General features: G+C 37.7%; 1 protein-coding gene across 2 annotated transcripts in view; it reads right to left on the reverse strand.

Annotated features, from left to right (window-relative positions):
- ABCB7 (ATP binding cassette subfamily B member 7) overlaps nt 1-23,147 on the reverse strand; it is a 124,150-nt gene that overhangs the window by 84,040 nt on the left and 16,963 nt on the right. Inside the window, exon 2 of one of the 2 annotated variants that reach the window (XM_081125833.1) lies at nt 647-733. The exons of the other annotated variant lie outside the window; for it this stretch is intronic. Coding sequence (XP_080981959.1) covers nt 647-733 — 87 coding nt within the window. The remainder of the gene's footprint in view (nt 1-646; nt 734-23,147) is intronic. 2 annotated transcript variants of the gene reach the window in all.

The following is a 23,147-nucleotide window of genomic DNA, read 5'->3' on the forward strand; positions in this document are numbered from 1 at the left end:
ATCCTGGTTGGATCAAGTCAGAAGAAAAAACAAAGGCAAGCTAAGGGTAAGAGGACCACATGGAGAATTATATAACAGTATTCAAATGACATTTTCACTTACATGGAAAAAATATAATACAATTAAATCTTTTCATTTCAGTGGCCTTACTGTTTAACTTGTCTGTTTGATTATAATAATAAAGATAAAGAATATGGGTAATTAAATATGGATCAAGTAGATGGAGGATTTACCATGAAGGTAGGGGACATTCTAGGATCTTTCTAAAATAACTATACAGAAGAGAAAATGTTAATCTTAAAATATACACATACACGTGCACACAAATTGTGTTATATCTAGTTTACCTATTTATTTATAAGGACAAATTATATAACAAATAACCTCAACCAATGCTATTTTAATAAAGCACTAAAATGTTTAGGTTCATAACTTTTTGTCCGTTTTACTCAATCATGAATTTTGTTTGTTTTAAGCCTGACAAAATCTCTTCTATAAAACAATGGTCAATTCCTATGGTTTTGTATTAGAAAACCTACAGTTACATGAGTCAATCAAAATATTCTGGAATATGGTAATCTTTGATATACCTTTTATGCAAACACAATCATCTATGAATTTCCAGTTACTTGTTATTGGCTCTTACCCCTTCTTTCGGGTCAGTGTGGAGTCCTCCTCCTGCATGACCATGCCAACATGTCCTCTTTTCTATCAGCGGCCATGCCTGGAGAGCCTAGTTGAAGATGATACCAAGCCATCCATTAGCCATTACAGAATACCAGATCTTTAAAAATGTGACTTAGTATATTGGCTTTCTTAACTGTCATTTGCTACTATAATACTGTGTAATCTGTTACTTTATCATTGTCAAGTATATTATAGTTAATTAATGATATCCCATTTGCTTTCCATGTGTATACAGTTTTGCTTTACAATTTAATATAGTTGATTTTACACAAGTGATTATTTTACTTAACATTTTGCCTCACATATATACATTTAGAAACAAAGTAGTTTTTAATACTTCACATTCTATCTTATGCTATAGTAACTTACACACATAGTTTTGTCTCTTCTATTACATGGTAAAATTCTTAAGATTCAGGACAGGCTCTTTTATCTTTATATCTCCAATGGAACATACCACAGCATTTTGTGCATGAGTATGGTACATTTCAATGCTTGCTGGGTTAGCTTATAAAATAGAGCTATCTACAAATATTCCAACTAGCTCTGAAAATACATAAACACCTTTTCTATTATAATTTTTTTAAAGGCCTTAAGATTACTACTGCTCAGGTTAAAGAAAAAAATTTTTTCATGTATGATAGATTTCTCATTTTCTTCTACTTATTTTAATTTTTAAAATTTATTTTAACTTTATTTTTATTGTTGACACTATTACAGATATTCCCCCCCCCCCTTTTGCCCACCTCCACCCAGCCCCCACCCCCCATTCCATCTTTGTCTAGGGGATAGGCATATATGTTCTTTGGCTAATTTCCTCACCTGCTTTCATCCAGTCCCCTCACCCCCCTCCCTTCTGACAGCTCTCAGTCTGCTCCATGTATCTATGCCTCCGGTCCTATTTTGTTCTTCAGTTTATTTTGTTCATTAGATTCCACATATAAGTGAGATCATATGGTATTTGTCTTTCTCTGACTGGCTTATTTCACTTAGCATAATAATCTCCAGGACCATCCATGCTGTCACAAAAGATAAGAGTTCCTTCTTTTTTTTACAGCGGCGTAGTATTCCACTGTGTAAATGTACCACAGTTTTTTTTATCCACTCATCTACTGATGGGCGCTTGGGCTGTTTCCAGATCTTGGCTATTATAAATAACACTGCATTGAACATAAGCGTACACGTATTCTTTCTGACTGGTGTTTCAGGATTCTGAGGATATATTCCTAGAAGTGGGATCACTGGGTGAAACAGCAGTTCCATTTTTAATTTTATGAGAAAACTCCATACTGTTTTCCATAGTGGCTGCACCAGTCTACATTCTCAACAACAGTACATGAGGATTCCCCTTTCTCCATATCCTCACTAGCACTTGTTATTTTTTGATTTATTGATGGTAGCCATTCTGACAGGTGTGACAGGGTATCTTATTGAGGTTTTAATTTGCATCTTTCTGATGATTAGTGATGTTGAGTATTTTTTCATATGTCTATTTTTTAATTGTCAGTTTAGTACTGTTAATGGCACTCAAACTTGAGAAGGTTGTTAACCTCTATTCCCTTATCTCTTTATGGTCTAATAAACAGAGACAAGATATAGAATGCAACTGTATTTCTGGTAACGCAATTACTGCCCAAAATAACTGCATTTGCTTTTCAAATGAAAAGCATCCCTTTTCAAAGATATTGCACCCTTTCAAACATACACAAAAATGTCTTAATTTTGCTGCTTCTCACTTATACCATTTATGTACTTGAGCCCTGAAAATCTGTCAGTTTTTTTCTAAAAATATCAATCTTCTTTTCAACACCACTTTGAAAATTCCATAAGATGACCTAAATCACACAATGGCTGCAACACTTATTTTCACATAATGCCAGGGAGAAAACTAACAGCTCTCTTAGAAGCATTTTAAAAACTGTTGTTTTTTTCCCTAAATGCCTTTAAGAGAAGCACCTAGAGCCTTAAAGTCACTTAAGAATGTTTCAAGAGTAAACAAACTTTGCTCTAAATTGCCATATCAATCTTAACTTAGATTCACGTTTGCAATACAAAAAGGTTGATTACTATCAAACAAAAATTTAAATACATGATCCTTTATGTTTTAACAGTTTATAACCTAAAACTGACAGATGTAGGCACAAATATGACAGTAAGACAAATGTAATGATAAGATATATCTGGACTGCCCTCTCTCATTCACCTAAAATATGAACTTCAATCCCTGGAGATACTTAGCCCAGAATAAAAGAACAGATTCACTGAAGGCCAGGGTAGTTAGTATTTTATCCAGTTTTCATATTTTCATTGTGGTCTTGTTTTGCTAAGGTATTTTTACATTATAAAGCAATGTGAATTAGAAAGAGCTATACTATAATAATTTTTAGTAAGAACCATCCACCAAGCACTATTTGGCTGGCCTCCTGCTCAACATTACATTATCTAAATTCATTCTCACTACAACCCTACAAGGTACTTATTATTGTTATTATTATTATTCCCATTTTACAAACTAGATACTGAGTCTGAGAGAGGCTGCCTTGCTCAAGTTCACATAGCCAGGAAGTGGTAGAAAGGAGATGTACGTTCTTAACAATATCGATATTAGTATCAGTAACATTAGCTGCTGTTAATTTGGCACACATGATGTTGTTTAATTTGTGGCAAAATCATCAATGCAACTGTGATGTTAAAAATAAAGAGTGACACCACCAAAAGTGGCAGAATAAGGAACTTCAGAAATGTGTACCTCCACTAAAGCAATGATTAAGTTGTCAAAAACTGACAGAAACAACTTTTTTTAGATCTATGGAATCTAATGAAACTTATAACAACCAGGGAGTATATATGAAGAAAGAAGTTGCTAAATTTCAGTAGAAAACATTAGGACACTTGTACATACTCACCTACCATAAGCCATTCCCCAGTTCCAAAGGTAGCCATGGGGATGGATGGCATCTCTTATTCCTGGTACGACTTACGGGTACCAGAGGAGGAAACATGGGTCTTGTTCTCAAAGAACTGTGATTGTGTGTTTTGACTTGCTTGGCACCTCCCCGAACACCTGGCTTACCTTGTTTTGTACCCATCAAAACTACCTTGGAGTTGGAACAGCCTTCAGTGTTGCTTGTTGGAAGAATATAAAGGAATATACTAGCTTTTAAATATATTAAGGCATCCAGGGCAAGGGATAACAGGGGGCAAGCAGGAGACACAATAAAAAGCCTAAGAATGAACAGTCCAGGAAGGAGATACATGGGAGAATAGGGCTTTGAAAAGACAATAACAATATTAGATTTTAAAAGCAGCATAAGTTTAATAAAGGAACACAAAAGTATAAGTATTAACACCTTTTTAATATGATGCCTAGAAAAATTTAAAATGTAGAGAAACAAACATTTATAAAAATGAGATATTAAATATACCAAAATGAAAGAGGAAAGATCCCATACTGGAAGAACACACAGAATGCCAAGAGGGGAAATAAAAAAACCAACCTACCACCTAGACATATTCACTTAGAAATATCAAAGTAAAAGAATATATTCTACAAGAGGCTAGAAAGAACAAATAACATAAAGTAAAAAGAATTAGATTGACATCAGGATTTTCAAAAAGTTAGACTGGACGCAAAAAGAAAATGGAGCAAGACTTTCAAAGTCCTGAAGGAAAAGAATGTCTAGCCTGGAGTTTTATATGCAACAATAAATTGTCTTTTGAATATGATGGCATTATGGACACAAATTTACATGGGTTTGGTCAGTTTGTTAAGTCATCAAGCTGTAAACATATATTTGCATTTTTCTGCATATATATCATACTTAAAAGAGTTGAAGGAGTGATGTTACAAGATGTCAGAAAAGGAAGTCCCAGCACTTTTTATTCCAAGGAAATACCAAGCTAACAATGATATATGGACTAAAATACCTTTATGAGAATTCCACATCCCAGTTAAGACGCTACAGTGCCCTAGACAAATGACAAAGTCAAGAACAGTTGCACTGAAAAAGGTAAAAAGACCAATTTCACTTTATCTACATGAATCCCTCCCCTAAGCTGACAGAGCTCAGCACCAAGAAAGATCATCCCATCCTGCAACTTCTCCACCAGGTGAAAAAAGAGAGTGAAACATGTATCTAACATCCCAGAATTACAGAGAGCTACACAAGGTACTGGTTTCTGTCTCAGCTCACTAATTAGTACTGATGAAACCAGAAAAGTTTGGATGCCTGGGAGCAGCAAAGAACAAAGGAAAAGCAGTTGGTGTGTTGCTACAGTTAACATGGCTTTGCACAATTGGGAGGAGACACACAACTTAAGGCTTCCCTCCTGATAGTGAGGGATAGTAGTGGAACATGCGTCCAACATCCTAGCCTTTCCAGGTGCTGCCTGAGGGGTTAGTTTCTGCCTCACTTGAACCTCTGACAAAACAAACATAGTTTGGATGCCTGTGGGATACTGAGAACAATGTAAAGTAATGAGTGGCTTGCATATTCAGCATGATCAGGAGAAGGTGCACAACTCAAGGCTTATACCATGGGGGGGGGGGGGAGAAGTGAAGCATGCATCCAACATTCTGGTTTTTCAGGAGGCTGTCTAAGGGACCAGTTTCTGTCTTGCTCAATTCAGAGCACTGATTAGACCTGGCATATTATAGATGCCTAGGGCAGCTGAGAACAAGAAATACCTTAGTGATGCACTACTATTTCAGAGAACCAGAAGTATAGCAGATAATCACAAGTGAAAGAGAGAAATTATAAGGCCCTGACAAAAAAAGAAACTAACAAATCTCTCTAATTACAAATCTATAAATACAAGTCTAGAGAAAATACACCCACAGGCCCCCAAAATCTCTAGATGCAATGATTGGTGAAGGTTTTTCCAAGTCAGAGCCAGTGAGTCAAGACTAGGAGATACCACTATTTTTTTAAATGTGCAGATACCAACACAAGGTAAAAGGAACATGAAAAGAGGAAAAGAAGGTACAGTCAAAGGGGAATAAATAAACTCCAGAAACTGACACTAAAGAAATGAAGGTATATGAATGATAGGACAAAATTTTTTTAATAACTGTCTTAAAGATTCTCAATGAGCTTGGGAAAATGGTGCACAAACAAAATAAGAATATCGAGAGAGACAGAAAATATAAAAAAGAAAAATTTGGAGCTAAATAACACAAAAACTGACCTGAAAAATTCAATAGCTGGGTTCAACACAAGACTTCATCAAACAGAACAAAGAATCAGCCAACCTGATGAAAGATCATTTGAAATTATCCACTCAGAAGAATAAAAAGGAATAAGAATGAAAAGCAGTGAAAAAGCCTAAGGGACTTAAGGGATACCATAATATGAATCACTCTTCATATTATAGGCGTCTCAGAAGAGAGAGAGAAAGGTACATAAAGATTATAATGGCTGAAAACTTCCAAAATCTGAAGAAAGAAATGTATAACCAGATCCAAGAAGCTCAAACAAGACTAAAAGAAATGAATCCAAAGAAATCCACAAGATACCTTACAATTAAGTTGTCAAAAGTCAAGGACAAAATGAGAATTTTGAAAAGCAGAAAAAGTCACTCATCACATAAAAGGGAGCCCCAATAAGACTAATAATAGACTTCTCATCAGAAATACTGTACAACGTAAGGGAATGAAATGATATATTAAAAGTGATAAAAGAAAAATATTGCCAGACAAAAATACTTTATCCAGCAAAAATGTCCTTTAAAAATGAAGGTGAGACAAAGACTTTTTGCCTGGCCAGTGTCGCTCAGTGGTTGAATGCTGACCCATGAACCAAGAGGTCACTGGTTCAATTCCTGGTCAGGGCACATGCCCAGGATGTGGGCTCGATCCCCAATACAGGGTGTGCAGGAGGCAGCAGATTGATGCATCATCGATGTTTCTAACTCTCTCTCTTCCCCTCTCTCTAAAATCAATATATTTTTTTAAAAGACTTTCACATAAACACATGTTGAGGAAATTCATCAATGCTAGAGCTGCCCTTATAAGATATGATAAAGGGGATTGTTCTGGTTGAAATGAAATGGAACTAAACAGCAACAAAAAAGCATATGAAAGTATGAAGCAAACTAGTAAAGGTAAATACAGGGTGGGACAAAAGTAGGTTTACACTTGTGAGCATGTGAAACAGGGTTTATTCCTGTATTATTATTTTTAGTTATCATATTATTTTCCATATGAACAACTGTAAACCTACTTTTGCCCCACTCTGTATATAGACAAATAAAGAATACTATAATAATCTAAAAGTGGTACAAAATCCACTTTTCCTAGTATAGAAGTTAAAAATAAAAGCAAAAACAATAACTAGAACTAGAAATACTGAACTGAAATACATTATAAAAAGATATAATTGTGACATCAATAATATAAGATGTGAGGGTATATTAAAACTATAGTGTTTTTATAAATGATCAAAGTTGTTATTAGCATAAAATACATCGTTATAAGATATTTTATGACAGCTCCATGATAACCACAAAGGAAATACCTATAAAAGATACACAAAAGAAAACCAAAAAAAAAGAAATAATATCACTAAAAACAAAAAAGGTCAATGGAACACAAAGAAAGCATGAACGGAAAAGCAGGAAGGACAGAGCTGCAAGACAGAACACAATTAACAAAAATGACAATAGTTAAGTCCTTATCTATCAATAATTAAACTTTAAAGGATAAGTTCTCCAAAATAAAGAGAGTGGCTAAATGGATTTAAAACAAGATCAAAATATGCTGTCTGTAGACTTTATACTTAAAAGACACACAGGCTAAAAGTAAAAGGATAGAAAAAGATATTCCATGCAAATTGTAACCACATGAGAACAAATAGATGTTAACTCAAAAAGTGTCACAAGATACCTTAACGCTAATCATCAGAGAGATGCAAATTAAAACCACAATGAAGTATCACTTCACACTTGTCAGAATGGCTGCCATCAACAAATCAACAAATAACACTTGCTGGGAAAGATGTGGACATGGGGAACCCTGGTATACTGCTGGTAGGAATGCAGACTGGTGCAGCCACTATGGAAAACAGTATGGAGGTTCCTCAAGAAACTAAAAATGGAACTGTCTTTTGACCCAGTGATCCACTTCTAGGAATATATATCCTAAGAATCATGAAACACTAATTAGAAAGACTATATACACCCCTATGTTCATAGAAGCACAAGCTAAGATCTGGAAACAGTCCAAGTGCCCATCAGTAGATGAGTGGATAAAAAAAATGTAGGACATTTATACCATAGAATACTATGTAGCTGTAAAGAAGAAGGATCTCTTACCCTTTGGGACAGTATGAATGGACCTGGAGAATATTATGCTAAGCGAAATAAGAGAAAGACAAATATCACATGATCTCACTTATATGTAGAATCTAAACACAATAATCTGATGAACAAAACAGATTCAGTGACATAGAAGCATGGAACAGACTAATGAATCTCAGAGGGAATCTGGGGGTGGGGGGGTGGGGAGAGATAAACCAAAGAATTTATATGCATATATACATAACCCATGGGCACAGACAATAGTGTGGTGAAGGCTGGGGTGAGGAGTGGAAGGGGTAAATGGGGGGGAAAAGGGGAAATCTGTAACATTTTCAACAATAAAAATAATTTTTTCAAAAAGTGTCACAAGACAAGGACATTATATAATGATAAAAGTTTTAATCCCCCCGCCCAGTCAGTGGAAAGGTGTCTGCCTGGCCAGCACTCATGAGGAGCAGAGCAGCACAGAACCAAGTGTTTCCCACATCCCTGAAGGTTAACAAGAGTAAGTTTGTCACCAGGCTGTTTGTCCATGGTCTGCATGCAGGCTTTTCCCAGCACAGCTCCCTCCCTCTTCCTCTCCCCTCTGGCTAGATAAACCCCTAGCCTACCCTGGCCAAGTGCTGAAACTCACCTGACTGGCAACCATTGGGTCTTCCCCAGATGTAAGTAATAAAGGCTATGTCTCTCCCCTCTGGTACCCCAAGTGGTTTTTTTGGACTAGGAAAGAACAATATGGTGCTTCTGGGGTTGGAGCTCCTACAGTACAATTATAAATACACATGCATTCAACACCTGAGTACCTAAATATATGAAGGAAACTGACAGAAATAAAGGGAGAAATACACGGCAACACAACAACAGTAGGAGACCTTAATATCCCTCTTTCAGTAAAAGAAAAAATACAGACAAAAGATCAATAGGAAATTAGAGAACTTGAACAATACTGTAAACCAAATGGACTTAACGAAATGTTCCATCTAACAGCAGCAGAATACCCATTCCTCTTAAGTACACATAGAACATTCTCCTGAAAATAATCACTTATTAGGTGACAAAACAAATTTAAACAAATTTAAGAAGAATGAAATTATGTAAAGTATCGTTTCTGCCAAAGACATAATAAAACTAGAAATTAATAGAAGGAAAATATAAATCAAATCACGGTGATCAATTATGAAAAAAATAAGTGTTGATGAAGATGTGGAAAAATTGGGACCCTGTGCACTGTTGGTAGAAATTTCCGTGCAGCTGCTATGGCAAATGGTATGAAGGTTCCTCAAAATGTTAAAAAATAGAACATATGATCCACCAATTCCAGATTTGGGTATTTATCCAAAAGAATTGAAATCAGGACCTCAAAAACATTCCTGCACTCCCATATTTATTGCAGCATTATTCACAAGAGCAAAAATGTAGAAGCAACGTACATGTCCATCAACGGATGAATAAAGAAAATGTACATACATACTATGGAATATTATGTTACAAAAAAATGATCTTTTTATGCTATCTTTGAAACAGAAATATGTAATTTTACATCTTCAAATTTATCTATTTTACTTATTTCTTTGCTTTTATACTTAGAAAATCCACTCTTACCTTGGGGGTAGATAAATGGTCATATCATTTATTTTTGTTGATATAAGGCAGAAATTTTCAACCTTTTTCATCTCATGGCACACATAAGCTAATTACTAAAACTCTGTGGCACACCAAAAAATATATTTTTTACTGATCTGACAAGAAAAGCAGGTATGACTTTGATTCATTCACACCAAAGGGCTATTGTTGTATTGGCTGTTGTTATTTTTTTATTTGACAATCTAAGGGAAAAGAGGTCAATGCTCCTGACTAAATAGTCAGGAATTGCATGTTTTAAAAATTTTTGCAGCACACTGACTGAAAATCACTGATATAAGGTTTCATTTTATATTTAATCATTAATCCATTCAGTTTATTTTTGTATATAGTATTAAGTAAACATCTCAGTCTTTTCTCCTACTGATTTGAAATTTAAAGAATTTAAAGATTTTAAAGATGTGAGAACAACCTAGGAGTTCATCAATAAATAAATGGACACACACACAATATTATACAGCCATAAAAAAGAATAAAATCCTGTTATTTGCAACAACATGGACTTTGAGGGCATTATGCTAAGCGAAATAACTCAGACTGAGAAAGAAAAATACCAGATGCTTATGTATCACATCTAAAAAAAATCAACCTCACAGATACAGAAAACAGATTGGTAACTGACAGAGGCAACATGTTGGGGTGGTAGAAATTAATACTGTATTTAAAAAATAAATAAATAAACACAAAACTCTAAATGCTTCTTTCTTCAGTTCCTTCAAAAGCAATTCTACTCTCTGCGAAAGCCCTAAATATCACTAAATCACAATAAATTCATAGAATTTTAACAGCTAAAGCTTTTTTACAAATGAAAAGATTTGGTAAATAATAACTGAATAAAGATTTGTTAAGTGAACAAACAAATGAATAAACAAATAAATGAAGATCCAAAAAGGGTATATGCCTTGTCCAGATCTGACAATGAAAAAATCCACAATTACCCAAAACCAGGTTTTTAGATCCTCTTGGAATGAGCACGAAGGTTGAGGAAATCAAGATATGAAATCTTACCTGAGTCCTCAGGAAAACCTCGACCAAAATTCATTAAAGCCAGTTTCCTTTAGTTCTGTTATTTAGAAAAGCACTTAATAAAATAAATTTTGCCCAGGCATATCCTTGGGGGGGAGGAGGGGGGGCGGAACGACAATTTTGTCAAACACTAAATTTATATTTAGGTCTGTTTCAACACTTGATATTTGGTCTCATTAATCTCCCTGTCTATTCATATGCCAATACCAGTACTGTTTAATTTACACAAAATATAGTATCTGGTATTCTAAGTTCCTCCCTACAAAAACATACGTAGTACTTTTTCTCCAAAATCTTCTTTGCTTTTCTCACCAGTTTATTCTTCTACAGAAGCTACTAAGATAATTACGTGAGGGTTTCCTCAAAAAATCCTGTAGCGATTTCAACTGGAATTCCATTAAAGCTATTAATTAATTTGAGAAGAATCAATATCAGTGTGATACCACTGTAATTTAACCTAGTTACGAATAGCTGAAAAGGAGCAAAGGAAAGGCCAAATATTATAGGCATTCATTTGTGCAGCTTTGCCAGGAAGCTGCAGTTTAACACTCCCCAGGAAGCCACAGGTCTATTCCCCTGCTGATCCCTTGGGGACAGGACTGGACAGGGAAAGAATGGGTGCATGCCCAGTAAAGTTCAGGTGACATAGGGAAGGTACTTGCCTGTAAGTCATACCTAGGAACAGGTCACTGGCCAGAGTAGGCGTGGCCACTGCAAGTGCTGGAGGATTTGAGATATTTAATCTCCTAAACAAAGGAGTTCAAGCTTGACTCCTGGCTTGCAGGGCTCTCACGCTCCTGCATTTGCCCACATGGCCCACAGCCACACACGATGGACTAATGGACTTCAACTCGCTTAATGCTAAACCAGACCCGGCTGTAATATGGAATGAAAACTTTGGACGCTGGCTTTGCTTCTAGCTCTACTGAATCCCCAGGTGCACATCTTCCAAGACTGGATTAAGGGAAATGAGACTTTGGAAATGCAGAGATGTAACTCCATGTAAATAGCTTTCTACCACATCTCATCCTCCTGTGGGGGCCTCCAGAAATGCTTATTCCAACAGTACCCCAAGAACCTCACTCCCACTAGCAACAGAGAAAGCCCATCCACGCTTTTCTACTATAACAAGTGTAATATTGAATATTCTAGTATTTTTCTCCATTTACTCCAATTTTTTTTATGATCTTCAGTAACAATTACTAGCTTTGGCCACAAGGGTTTTAAACAGTTTAAATAAATTTATTCCTAATGTGTCCATATACTATTGATATTGTGAGTCCCCTCTCACCATTATATTTTCTGTAAACTAAGGGCATCTTCACAATCCATGAAAATATTTAGAACTATTGTACTAGTCTGTACAATCACACACTTCTAGATTAAAAACTTATATGTAGAAATTTGCGCAGATATTATCAGAATCACTTGAAGAATTATTAAAGAATACATTCTCCCCCCCCCCATTCCTGCCATAAGCCAACACTCCTTGGAACATTTGACTACCTCCTAAATACCTAAGAATACATTGCTATAATTATTAAGATTATTGGCTTTGTGATATAACCCAGAAGGCCCTGCATACTTAGGCTCCCACCTACCTCTCCAGCTTCATCTTATAGCACCTTGCCATGTGTTTATATACTCCTATCACCACAGAGCCTTTGGACATGTGTTTCTCTCAGCCTGGAACTCTCTTCCTTATTTGCCTAGTTAACTCCTACTCATCCTTCGGATCTCAGCTCAGGCATAACTATTTCAGGGAAATCTTCCTTTCCCTTATACAGTCAAATAGCCACACCAGAGAGTATCATGACAGCAGGCTTCTTAACCATATTTCCAATTTTTCTTTTTCTTTTTCTGTCATTACTTAATGTCTATATCCCTATATCCTCATCCATTTGGTTCACAAATGGAAAGACCAAGTATGTCTGTTTCCTATTGTGACCCACAGCCTACTATACTTACTGGTACTCACTATAGTCTTTTATAAGTAACTGCCAAGTAAACAATTAAAAAAAACACCACAGTAAATCTGAGGTAATTTGAAACTTTTGTTACTAGCAACTCTCATTTAAATTGGCTCTACTTTTCAGTTGATTTTGAATGTCCTGATGACATAGAAACCAAGAAAAAAAAGAGAAAGACAGCTTCAACTATTCTGAAATTCTCTGTGGATTTTCCTCTTTCAGTAGTCCTTACATCAAAATTCCAAAAAAGTTGAGCAGGTGTTAATATACATAATAAAAATAAGCCAAAGAGAACTGAATAAAAAAATCTTAAAATGATGTACCTAGACAGTCATTCTACTAGAAGTTAGGAGACCTCGGTTTTAAATTATTTGTTCATTATCGCTTTATGCTACAAGACATTTGACTTTTCGGTGTCTCATATGTAAGATTAGCAAAATGGAGCAGATTACCCCTAAAGTCTATTTGAATGCTAACATCTAATGAATCTATGATGCACGTGTAATCACTTTCATATACTTAAAGCAACTGCCTTTGCTAGAAATTAAAATATTAGCTAACAAGCCATTTGAAATATCATTCAAAAGTAAACAAAGTTTACTTGAATGAAATTTGGATAGAATATAATATTTGGCCTTATCATATGACTATCACTGAAATCTGACTTTTATTCACTGAAATTTTATTCTATACAGTAAAAATATTCCATGTAATTCTTATGCTATTCAAAGGTTAATAAACCAAAATTGATAGTAAATTTATTAAAAGACAACTACATTACATAATTGCACATTTTCAGCCATTGTAATAAAATTAAATATATTAAAATAGTGTATCCTATAACTAATCACTTGAAAACCACACTAGCTCTAAAAAAGAAAAGTTATCACTTGCTATTCATGGGGTTTTCTACCATATGAGCCAACCTAAATTATTAAAGCATGAAAGTTAATGTGTACAGATTAATAAACACTGATAATGTAATGACTCAGACACAGGTGAGTTTAAATATCACAAATAAACTAAGGAGGCTCAAAGAAGAGTAAATAGAATAACTAACCTCAGTTATAACTCCAGGAAACTTGGCTAATGAGGTGACAATGAAAAAATGGCGGAGTAGACAGTTCAAAACACCCATTCCCTTCACAGAAATAGTGTAAAACAATCAGAAACAGTCAGAACCAGCTTTATCAGCAGAAGTTTGTAGCTAGTAGACCTGTCTTACAAGAAATTCTAAAAAGATTTCAAGTAAAAAAGATAAAAAAAACAACAACACCAGACAGTATCTCAAAGACATATAAAGAAATAAAGGTTTATAGTAAAGTTAACTACATAGGTAAATATAAAAGTACTTAGTATTATTGGATTATAACTCCAAGATTTATTCTCCACCTGACTCAAAAGACAAATGCACAAAAATATTTATAAATCGGTGTTAAAGGGCACACAATATAAAGATGTAATATATGATAACAATAATGTAATGGGGTTAGAGCGCACCTATAAAGCAGCAGCATTTTTGTATGCTAGTGAAGCTAAATTAGTATTGATTCAAATCACATTGTCATAAATTTAGCATGTTAATTGCAATCCCTACAGTAATCACTATATATATATATGTGTATATACATACATACATACATACATATATATATATATATATATGTATATACACACACACACAAAATGAAATGAGAGGGAAATCAAAATGGTATACAAAAATAATCAACTAAACCTGAAAAGGGCAAGATTTGAAGGACAAAAATGGTTAATGACATAGTGGAAACAAAGGCAGAAATTCTTCCTAATTAGAAATAACTACAAAAGTAAATGAATTAAACTCACCAATCAAAAGGCAGGAATTGGCTGAATGGATTTAAAAACACAATTCAAGAGACACTCCTTAGATCCAAAGATAAAAAAGGGTTGAAAGTGAAAGGGTGGAAAAAGATATTCCATGCAAATAACCACCAAAAGAGACCTGGAGTGGCAAAACCAGTAACAGACAAACCCTGTAATATAATGAATGATAAGGTCAATACAAAACAACCACATAGAATATCAATGAAGAACCAAGAATTTAAAAAATGCCATAGAGCAACATACAGAACACTACATGCAATAAAAGCAGAATACTTATTCTTCCAAACATATGTGAAACATTCTCAAGGGCTGACCACATGTTTGGCCACAAAACAAAACTTAACAAATTTCAAAATGGAGTAAAACTAGAAATCAATAGAGGAAGGAAAACTGGAACATTCACAAATATGAGGAAATTGAACACACTGTTAACCAATGAAATCACAAGGGAAATTAGAACATATCCTGAGAGAAATAAAAATGAAAACACAACGTACCAAAAACTTAAGAGATTCATCAAGATCGGTACCAAGAAGGAAATTTATAGGCATAAATGCTAACACTAAAAATGAAAAAAAAAACCCTCAAATTGACCACTTAACATTACATCTTAAGGAACCAGAAAGACAAGAAAAAACTACAACCAAAGTTAATACAAGAAAGAAAATTATAAAGATTACAGTATAGATTTAAAAATTGAGATGAGAAAAACAAAAGGAAAAAATTGCTAAAACTGTCTTTAAAAAAAACAAAAACTAAAAAATTCTTAGCTAGAATAGGTAGGAAAAGAAAGAAGACTCAAATATAATAAAATCCAAAATGAACGAGAGGTTCTAGACAAGATGGTGGAGTCAGTGAACGCTGTGGTCTCCTCCTCCCATGACATCAAAATTACAACTAAATTATAAACAAGCAACCTGGAGAACCATCTGAAAACCAGCCGAACATAAGTCCTAAAACTAAGGATATAAACAAGAAGCCATGGCAAGTCTGGTGGGAGGGGCAAAGACAGGAAACTGGCTGGCTCAAAACCCACATGTGGTTCGTTTAGAATCCCAAGGATATCTCAGCTTACACAGGCCTTCCCTGAGGAGCAAGAGGTTCCAGCCCCACACCAAGCTACCCAGCCAAGAGCAACAGTGCTGGGAAGAGGAGCCCCCAAAACATCTAGCTGTGAAAATGAGTGGGGATTCCATCCATCCAGGTGAGAAAGAGAACTGCTGGGAAGCCAGGAGTCCTCTTAAAAGAGCTTGCACATAGATATGCTCACTTGCAGGCACTCACTCTGGGCTCTCAGAGAGACAGCAACTCGGAAGGTGCCAAAGACATACAGGGATAAACTGACTTGTGTGGTTTTAGCACAGTGACTGAAAGGACAGCCACCATTCTCACAGTGTTGAGCCCTCCTCCTGCATGGCCAGTGTGAGGAAACCATGTTGAGCCCTCCCCCAACAGAGCCAACTCATGTACATACCAAGGCTCTATCAACAGCTAAGCCTTACCGGCAGCCAGCAGGTGGTAACAGGACTCAGGGTGCCCTGTGCCTTATCTTATGATGAGCTGGCCCAGGCATAACACTAGAGGCAACCAGACTCAGTTTGCAACATGGCCTCAATCACATACTTCTAAGTCCAGCACTTTGAAGCTCCTAACAGATGATCCAGAGTCACTCACAGAAAGTGGCTGACATGGGCATTCACCAAAGCCCCTCCCAAGAGGCCCCAAACCAAGATACCTGGTGGCTGGCTTCAGAAGACAACAGAATACTACCTAATAAGCTCCACAAAAGGCACTACCAAAAGGTGGTCTCAACAGACACCAGAGCCCACAGGGGTGAATCGCACAGTAAGGGGTTAGTCCCCACACAGCAACCCATGTGCTGTGGTCATGGACAATTTTGAAAAACAGCCTGAGGATCAATACAACCTACTGAAGAGCCAACAGCAATCAAGGCTCAACTGCAATAGGAGGGTACACGCAACCCTCACAAGGGACATTCCTGGAGCACTCAGCTCAGTTATCAGAGATACAGTGTTACTGGGCTGCACAGAGGACACATGCTACATAAGGCCACCCTGCCAAGATTGGGAGACATAGCTCACTTACCTAATACATAGAAAAAAACACAGAGACAGAGCCAAAATGAGGGGCCAAAAAAAATTGTCCCAAATGAAAAAAACAGACAAAATTTCAAAAAAGAACAAACAAAATGAAGGCAAGCAATCTACCTGAAACACAGTTCAAAACATTGGTTATAAGGTTGCTAAAGAAACTCAGGGAGAACTTCAACAAAGAAATAGTAAACGTTAAAAGATCTTCAACAAAGAAATAGTAACCATAAAAAGAACCAGTCAGAAATGAACAATACAATACGTGAAATAGTTTTTGCCTGATTTGCTTCTGGACCCAGGGCTTGGAAAAGCAGACCGTTGTGCACATCTTGGTCCTTTCCAAATGCACCCAGCACCAGCAGAGGGAACCATAAGCTGTGGAGTGCAGAAAGCTTCAAAAAGGGTACTCAAGGCCAGTCACAAACAGCATCTGACATTGGCCTGCACCAGAAACAATCCAAAAGAATGGAAGTCCTGGCAGATCTACCTAATACATAGAATCAAACCCAAACAGGGAGCCAAAATGGGAAAACAAAAAAAGCCCTGCCCTAGCAGGTTTGACTCAGTGGTTAGTGCCGGCCCTTGGAATGAAGGGCCGCGGGTTCTATTCCGGCCAAGGGAACATATCTCCGTTGCAGGCTCGATCCCCAGCCCCAGTCGGGGCATGTGCAGAAGGCAAGCAATCCATGTGTCTCTCTCATATGGATGTTCTCTCTTTCTCTCTCTTCCTCCTTCCCTCCCTTCCACTCTCTCTGAAAAGCAATGGAGAAAATATCCTCCAGTGAGGATTTAAAAAATATAGATCTAGAGAAACAAGATGGTGGCGTAGGTAACAGCTGCACCCACCGCCTCCCACAACCACATCAAAATTACAACTAAAACACAGAACAACCATCATTCAGAACCTCCTGAAATCTGGCTGAACAGAAGCCCTACAACCAGGGAACTGAAGAAGCACCAAGACCGGTAGGAGGGGCAGAGACGGGGGCTGATCAGGACTGAATCGGAGATGCGGCCGTGGGCTCAAACCCAGTGCTGCAGTTTAAATTGGGGAGGGACATCTCTGGGTAGAGGTTTCCCGGAGGAGCGAGGGGTCCCGGCCCCACAGCAGGCCCCCAGCCCAGGGCTCCAGGGCTGGGAAGAGATGTCCCCACAACTCCGGGCTGTGAAACCTGCGGGGACTGTCGTGGACGGTAGTGGAGGCTGCGGGAGTCCCAGGCAGCTCCTCTGCAAGGGCCCGCACACAGACTCACTGAGACGTGCTCCCTCTGAGCCCCAGCGCCGCGCAGCAGCTTGAAACTAACCTGCCTGAAATTGGGACAAGAGGTGGAGGGGCGGCTTTCTCCCAGACAGAAGAGATGGCAGAGATCACTGCTCCTGTGGCGAGTCCTCCCCACATAGCCGGCAGGAAGGCGCCATATTTGACTCTCCAGCACCTGACTCACACCTTTGGCCCAGCCCCATGATTCCCGGAGGCTCCCTCCTCCCCACCAGCAACCTCATCCAAGCCATTTCCAGTGGCTTTTCTATGCAAGTGGCCTCTCCAGCCTCATGCTTAGGGACTTTCCTAAAATCTCTCAAACAAGCAGCAGCGTGCCCCATACAGCTTCATAAGTGGCCCCAGGCCTGGCACTAGTGGAAGCCTGCATTGGTTCATACAATGGCCTCTCCTGGACGATTACAAGCCCAGCACAAGTAGCAGCCAACTATGATTTGCTGTGTAGCTCATGCTGTGTGGCCCTGGGCATGGCACAGGCAGAAGATGACTTTGCACTTCCTAGTAGACCTCAGAGACAGTGCACCTGGTGGTTAGACTCGACCACGTGAGATTACAACCCTACCTCATCCACGAGTGTCATACTCAAGGGGTGCATTTGGTGAACGCCAAAGCTCCACTAAAGTAAATCCTGCTCCATAGGGGTGTTTTTTCCAGCACAGCAGCTCTTTGGCTATAGTTGCAGCTGGTCCTCAAAACTGATTGGCCTGGGGGTCAATGCCTCCCAGAGACGCCAACAGCAACCAAACTCAACTACAACAGGACAGTGCACACAGTCCACACAGGGGAGCACCTAGAAGGCCCAGCTCAGGTAACTTGGGAGGTTGAGCCATTAAACCCTACAGGACACCTACTACACAAAGCCACTCTACAAATTCCAGGAGACATAGCAGCTCTACCTAATACATAGAAATAAATACCTGGAAGCAGCCAAAATGTGGAGGCAAAGAAACATATTACAAAGGAAAGAAGAGAAGAAATCTCTAGAAGGGGAACTAAATTAAATAGATCCAAGCAAACTAACAGATACAGAGTTCAGAATTTTGTTTATAAGGATGTTTAAGCAGACTATTAGGGAAATAACTGAGAAAATTGATAACATAGTAATGTACCAATTTGAAACGAAGGCTACAGGAACTGAAATGAAGAATAATTTACAAGGAATCAATAGAGTAGAGGACACTGAGAATCAAATGAGCAATTTGGAACAAGAGGAAACAAAAAAACACCCAACCAGAAGAGCAAAAAGAAGAAAGAATCCAGAAATATGAAGACAGTATAAGGACTCGCTGAGACAACTTCAAGAGGCCCAACATTCATATTATTGGGGTTGCAGAACGGGAAGAAAGAGACCAAGAAATTGAAAACCTATTTGAAAATATAATTACAGAAAACTTCCCCTACCTGGAGAAAGAAATCGACTTACAAGTCCAGGAAGCACAGAGGGTCCCAAACAAAGGGAACCCAAAGAGGCCCACAGCAAGACACAGCATAATTAAAATGCCAAAGGTTAAAGACACAGAGAGAACCTTAAAAGCAGCAAGAGAAAAGCAGTTAGTTACCTACAAGGGAGCATCCATACAACTGTCAGCTGATTTCTCAACAGAAACTCTGCAGGCCAGAAGGGAGTGGCAAGAAATAGTCAACGTGATAAAAAACATGGAACTACAACCAAGATTGCTTTACCCAGCAAAGCTATCATTTAGAATTGAAGGTCAGATAAAGAGCTTCACAGATAAGAAAAAGCTAAAGGAGTTCATCACCACCAGACCAGCACTACAGGAAATGTTGAAGGGTCTTCTTTAAGAAGAAGCTAATGAACAGAAGAATCTTACAAACTAAACAGATCCAGAGACATTGATGCATGCAACAGACGATCATATTTCAGAGGAAAGAGGGAAGGGGGTTGGAGGGTGGGAAGAGATTAATCAAAGAAGTTATATATATGCATATATGCATAACCCACAGAAACAGACAATAACCAGGTGAAGGCCTGGGGACGGGGTGGGGGGCGAAGTGGAGGGGGTCAATTGGGGGGGGAAATGGGACACCTGTAATACTTTCAACAATAAAGATAAATTTAAAAAAATAAATAAATAAATATAAACCAAGCCCCCAATGAAAAAACAAAAGACTTCTTCAGAAGAAGAGCTAAGTGAAATGGAGATAAGCAATTTATCAGATATAGTGTTCAGAATACTGATCATAAAGATGCTCAGCAGCATGAGAAAAGAAATGGAAACTATGAAGGAAATTAAGAATGACACAGAAGAAATAAAAAAACAACAACACAACATCAAAAGGAATAAATAGCAGATTAAGGGAAGCTGAGGATCGGATCAGCAAATTAGAAGACAGGATAGAAAAAAAAAATTAGTCAATCGGAGAACCAAAAAGAAAAAACAATTTAAAAACAGGAGGACAGCCCGGCCGGGCATGGCTCAGCAGCTGAGCATCGATCTAGGATGCAAGAGATAGAGGTTCGATTCCATGCCCAGGTTGCGGGCTCGATCACGAGTTGGGGGCGTGCAGGAGGCAGCTGATCAATGATGACGCTCTCATCACTGATGTCTCTCTCTCTCTCTCTCTCTCTCTCTGTCTGTCTCTCTCTCTCTCCTTTCTCTCTGAAATCAATAAAAGATATATTAAAAAAAAAACACAAAAAACGCAGGAGGACAGTTTTAAAGGAACTGTGGGACAACATGAAATGTAACAATATTTGCATCACAGAAGTGCCAGAAAAGGACAAAAGCAAAGATTAGAGAATTTGAAGAAATAATGGAAGAAATCTGCCCTCACCTCGTGAAGGAAAAAGTCACACAAGTTCAGAATGCACAAAGAGTCCCAAGCAAGAAGAACCCAAAGAGGCCTACGCCTAGACACATCATAATTAAAATGCCAAAATTTCAAGACAAAGAGACAATCTTAAAGGCAGCAAGCCTTTAAGCAATCTGTTACCTGCAAAGGAGCTCCCATAAGGCTGTCAGCTGATTTCTCATCAGAAACTCTACAGGTCAGAAGGGAATGGCATGAAGTATTCAAAGTAATGAAAAGCAAGGATCTGAAACCAAGACTATCATTCAAAATAGATGGGAAATAAAGAGCTTCCAAGACAAAAAAAAAAAAGGCTAAAGGAGTTGATCACCACCAAAACAGCATTGCAAAAAGTGTTAAAGGTAACGCTGTACTAAGTTGAAATAGAGAGAGTAAGAAACATAGGCATAAAGTAATAAAATGTCAATAGATAAGTATCAATCAATAATAACCTTAAATGGATTAGGTGCTTCAATCAAAAGACATAGGGTAGCAAAATAGATAAGAAAGTAAGACCCAAATATATGCTGTCTATAAGAGACCCACCTCAGAACAAAAGACTCACACTGGCTCAAAAAAAACCAAAAACAACAATAACTACTTCTGGAAGACTTTAAGGGAGAGATCAAAAGCAATAGTCATAGTAGGGCACTTTAACACCCTACTGACTTCACTGGTTAGATCTTCCAGACAAAAAATCAACAAGGAAACAGTGACTCTAAGTATCACACTAGATCAGATGGATTTAATTGACATTTACAGAACATTTCATCCCAAAGCTGAAGAATATGCCTTCTTCTCAAATGCACATGGGACATTCTCAAAGAGAGACCACATGTTAGGACACAAAACAAGTTTGTACAAGGTCAAGAAGACTGAAATCATATCAACCATCTTCTCAGACACTTAAACCTTCAAATACTATGCAGCTGTAAAAAAAAGGATCCCATGTCCTTTGAGACAGCATGATGGTACCCGGAGAGTATTATGCTAAGTGAAAGAAGTCAGTCAGAGAAAGACAACTATCACACAATCTTACTCATATGTGGAATCTAATGAACAAAATAAACTGATGAACAAAATAGATCCAGAGACATATAAACATGGAACAGGCTGACAAATCTCAGAGGGAAGTCAGGGATGGGTGGGTGGGGAAAGATTAACCTAAGAACTTACATGCATATATGCATAACCCATGGACCCAGACAACAGTGTGGTGAAGGCCTGGAGGGATGGGGCAGTGCAGGGTGGAAAGGATCAATAGGGGAAAAAAGGGGACATTTGTAAGACTTTCAACAATATATACTGAAACATTAAAAAAAAGTCTATGATGACCAAGTCAGTCGTGGGTTAAATAAGTCAATGAAGCAGCCAGTCAGGGCAAACAAGTCAAAGAAGTAATCAGTCAGGCAATATAACTCCATGACCCAGCCAGGCAGGCAACAGTAGTCGATTACCAACTCAGGCAGGCAGAACTAGTCAAATGCCAAGTCAGGTAGGCAGAACAAAAAATAAATGAAATAAAGACTACTCTAGAAGGAATCAAGGACAGATAAGATGAAGCACAGGATCAAATTAGCAATTTGGAATATAAAGTTGCAGAAAACACCCAATCAGAACAGCAAAAAGAAAAGTATAAAGAAATAAGGATATTTTAATGGACCTCTGGTATAACATCAAGTCTAACAACATTCACATCATAGGGGTGCCAGAAAGAGAAGGGGCAACAAAAGATTGCAAAACTATTTGAAGAAATAATGACTGGAAACTTCCCTAGGTTGGTGAATGGAAAGGACACACAAGTCCAGAAAGAACAGAGATTCCAAAACAAAATGAACCCAAAGAGGCCCAAACCGAGACACACCATAATTAAAATGGTGAAGGGTAAAGGAAAAAAAACCTTAAAAGCAGTAAAGAAAAGACACTTCGTTTCCTACAAGGAGGCTCCCCTAAGACTACTAGCATACTTCTCAACAAAAACGTTTTAAGCCAGAAGGAATTAGAATAAAATATTCAAAGTGATAAAAAGAAAAAACCTACAACCAAGATGACCAAACAGGGCTATCATTTAAAATTGAGAGATAAAGCCCGGCCGGGCGTGGCTCAGTGGTTAAGCGTCGACCTAGGATCCAGGCGATCGGGGTTCGATTCCCGGTAAGGGCACATGCCCAGGTTGCGGGCTGCAACAGATCAATGACTCTCTCATCATTGATGTTTCTACCTCTCTCCCTCTCCTTTCCTCTCTCTGAAATCAATAAAGATGTATTTTAAAAAATAAATAAATAAATAAAATAAAATTGAGAGATAAAGAGCTTACTAGACAAGTAAAAGCTAAAGGAGTTCCTCACCACCAAACAGGCATTACAAGAAATGTTAAAGGAACTTCCATAAGAAGGGAAAAAAAAGAACATATACATGAATTATAAAACGGTGATAAATATGGACCTATCAAACATCACTTTA

The sequence above is a fragment of the Miniopterus schreibersii genome (assembly GCF_964146895.1).
Source record: "Miniopterus schreibersii genome assembly, chromosome: X".
Taxonomy (NCBI): Eukaryota; Metazoa; Chordata; class Mammalia; order Chiroptera; family Miniopteridae; genus Miniopterus; species Miniopterus schreibersii.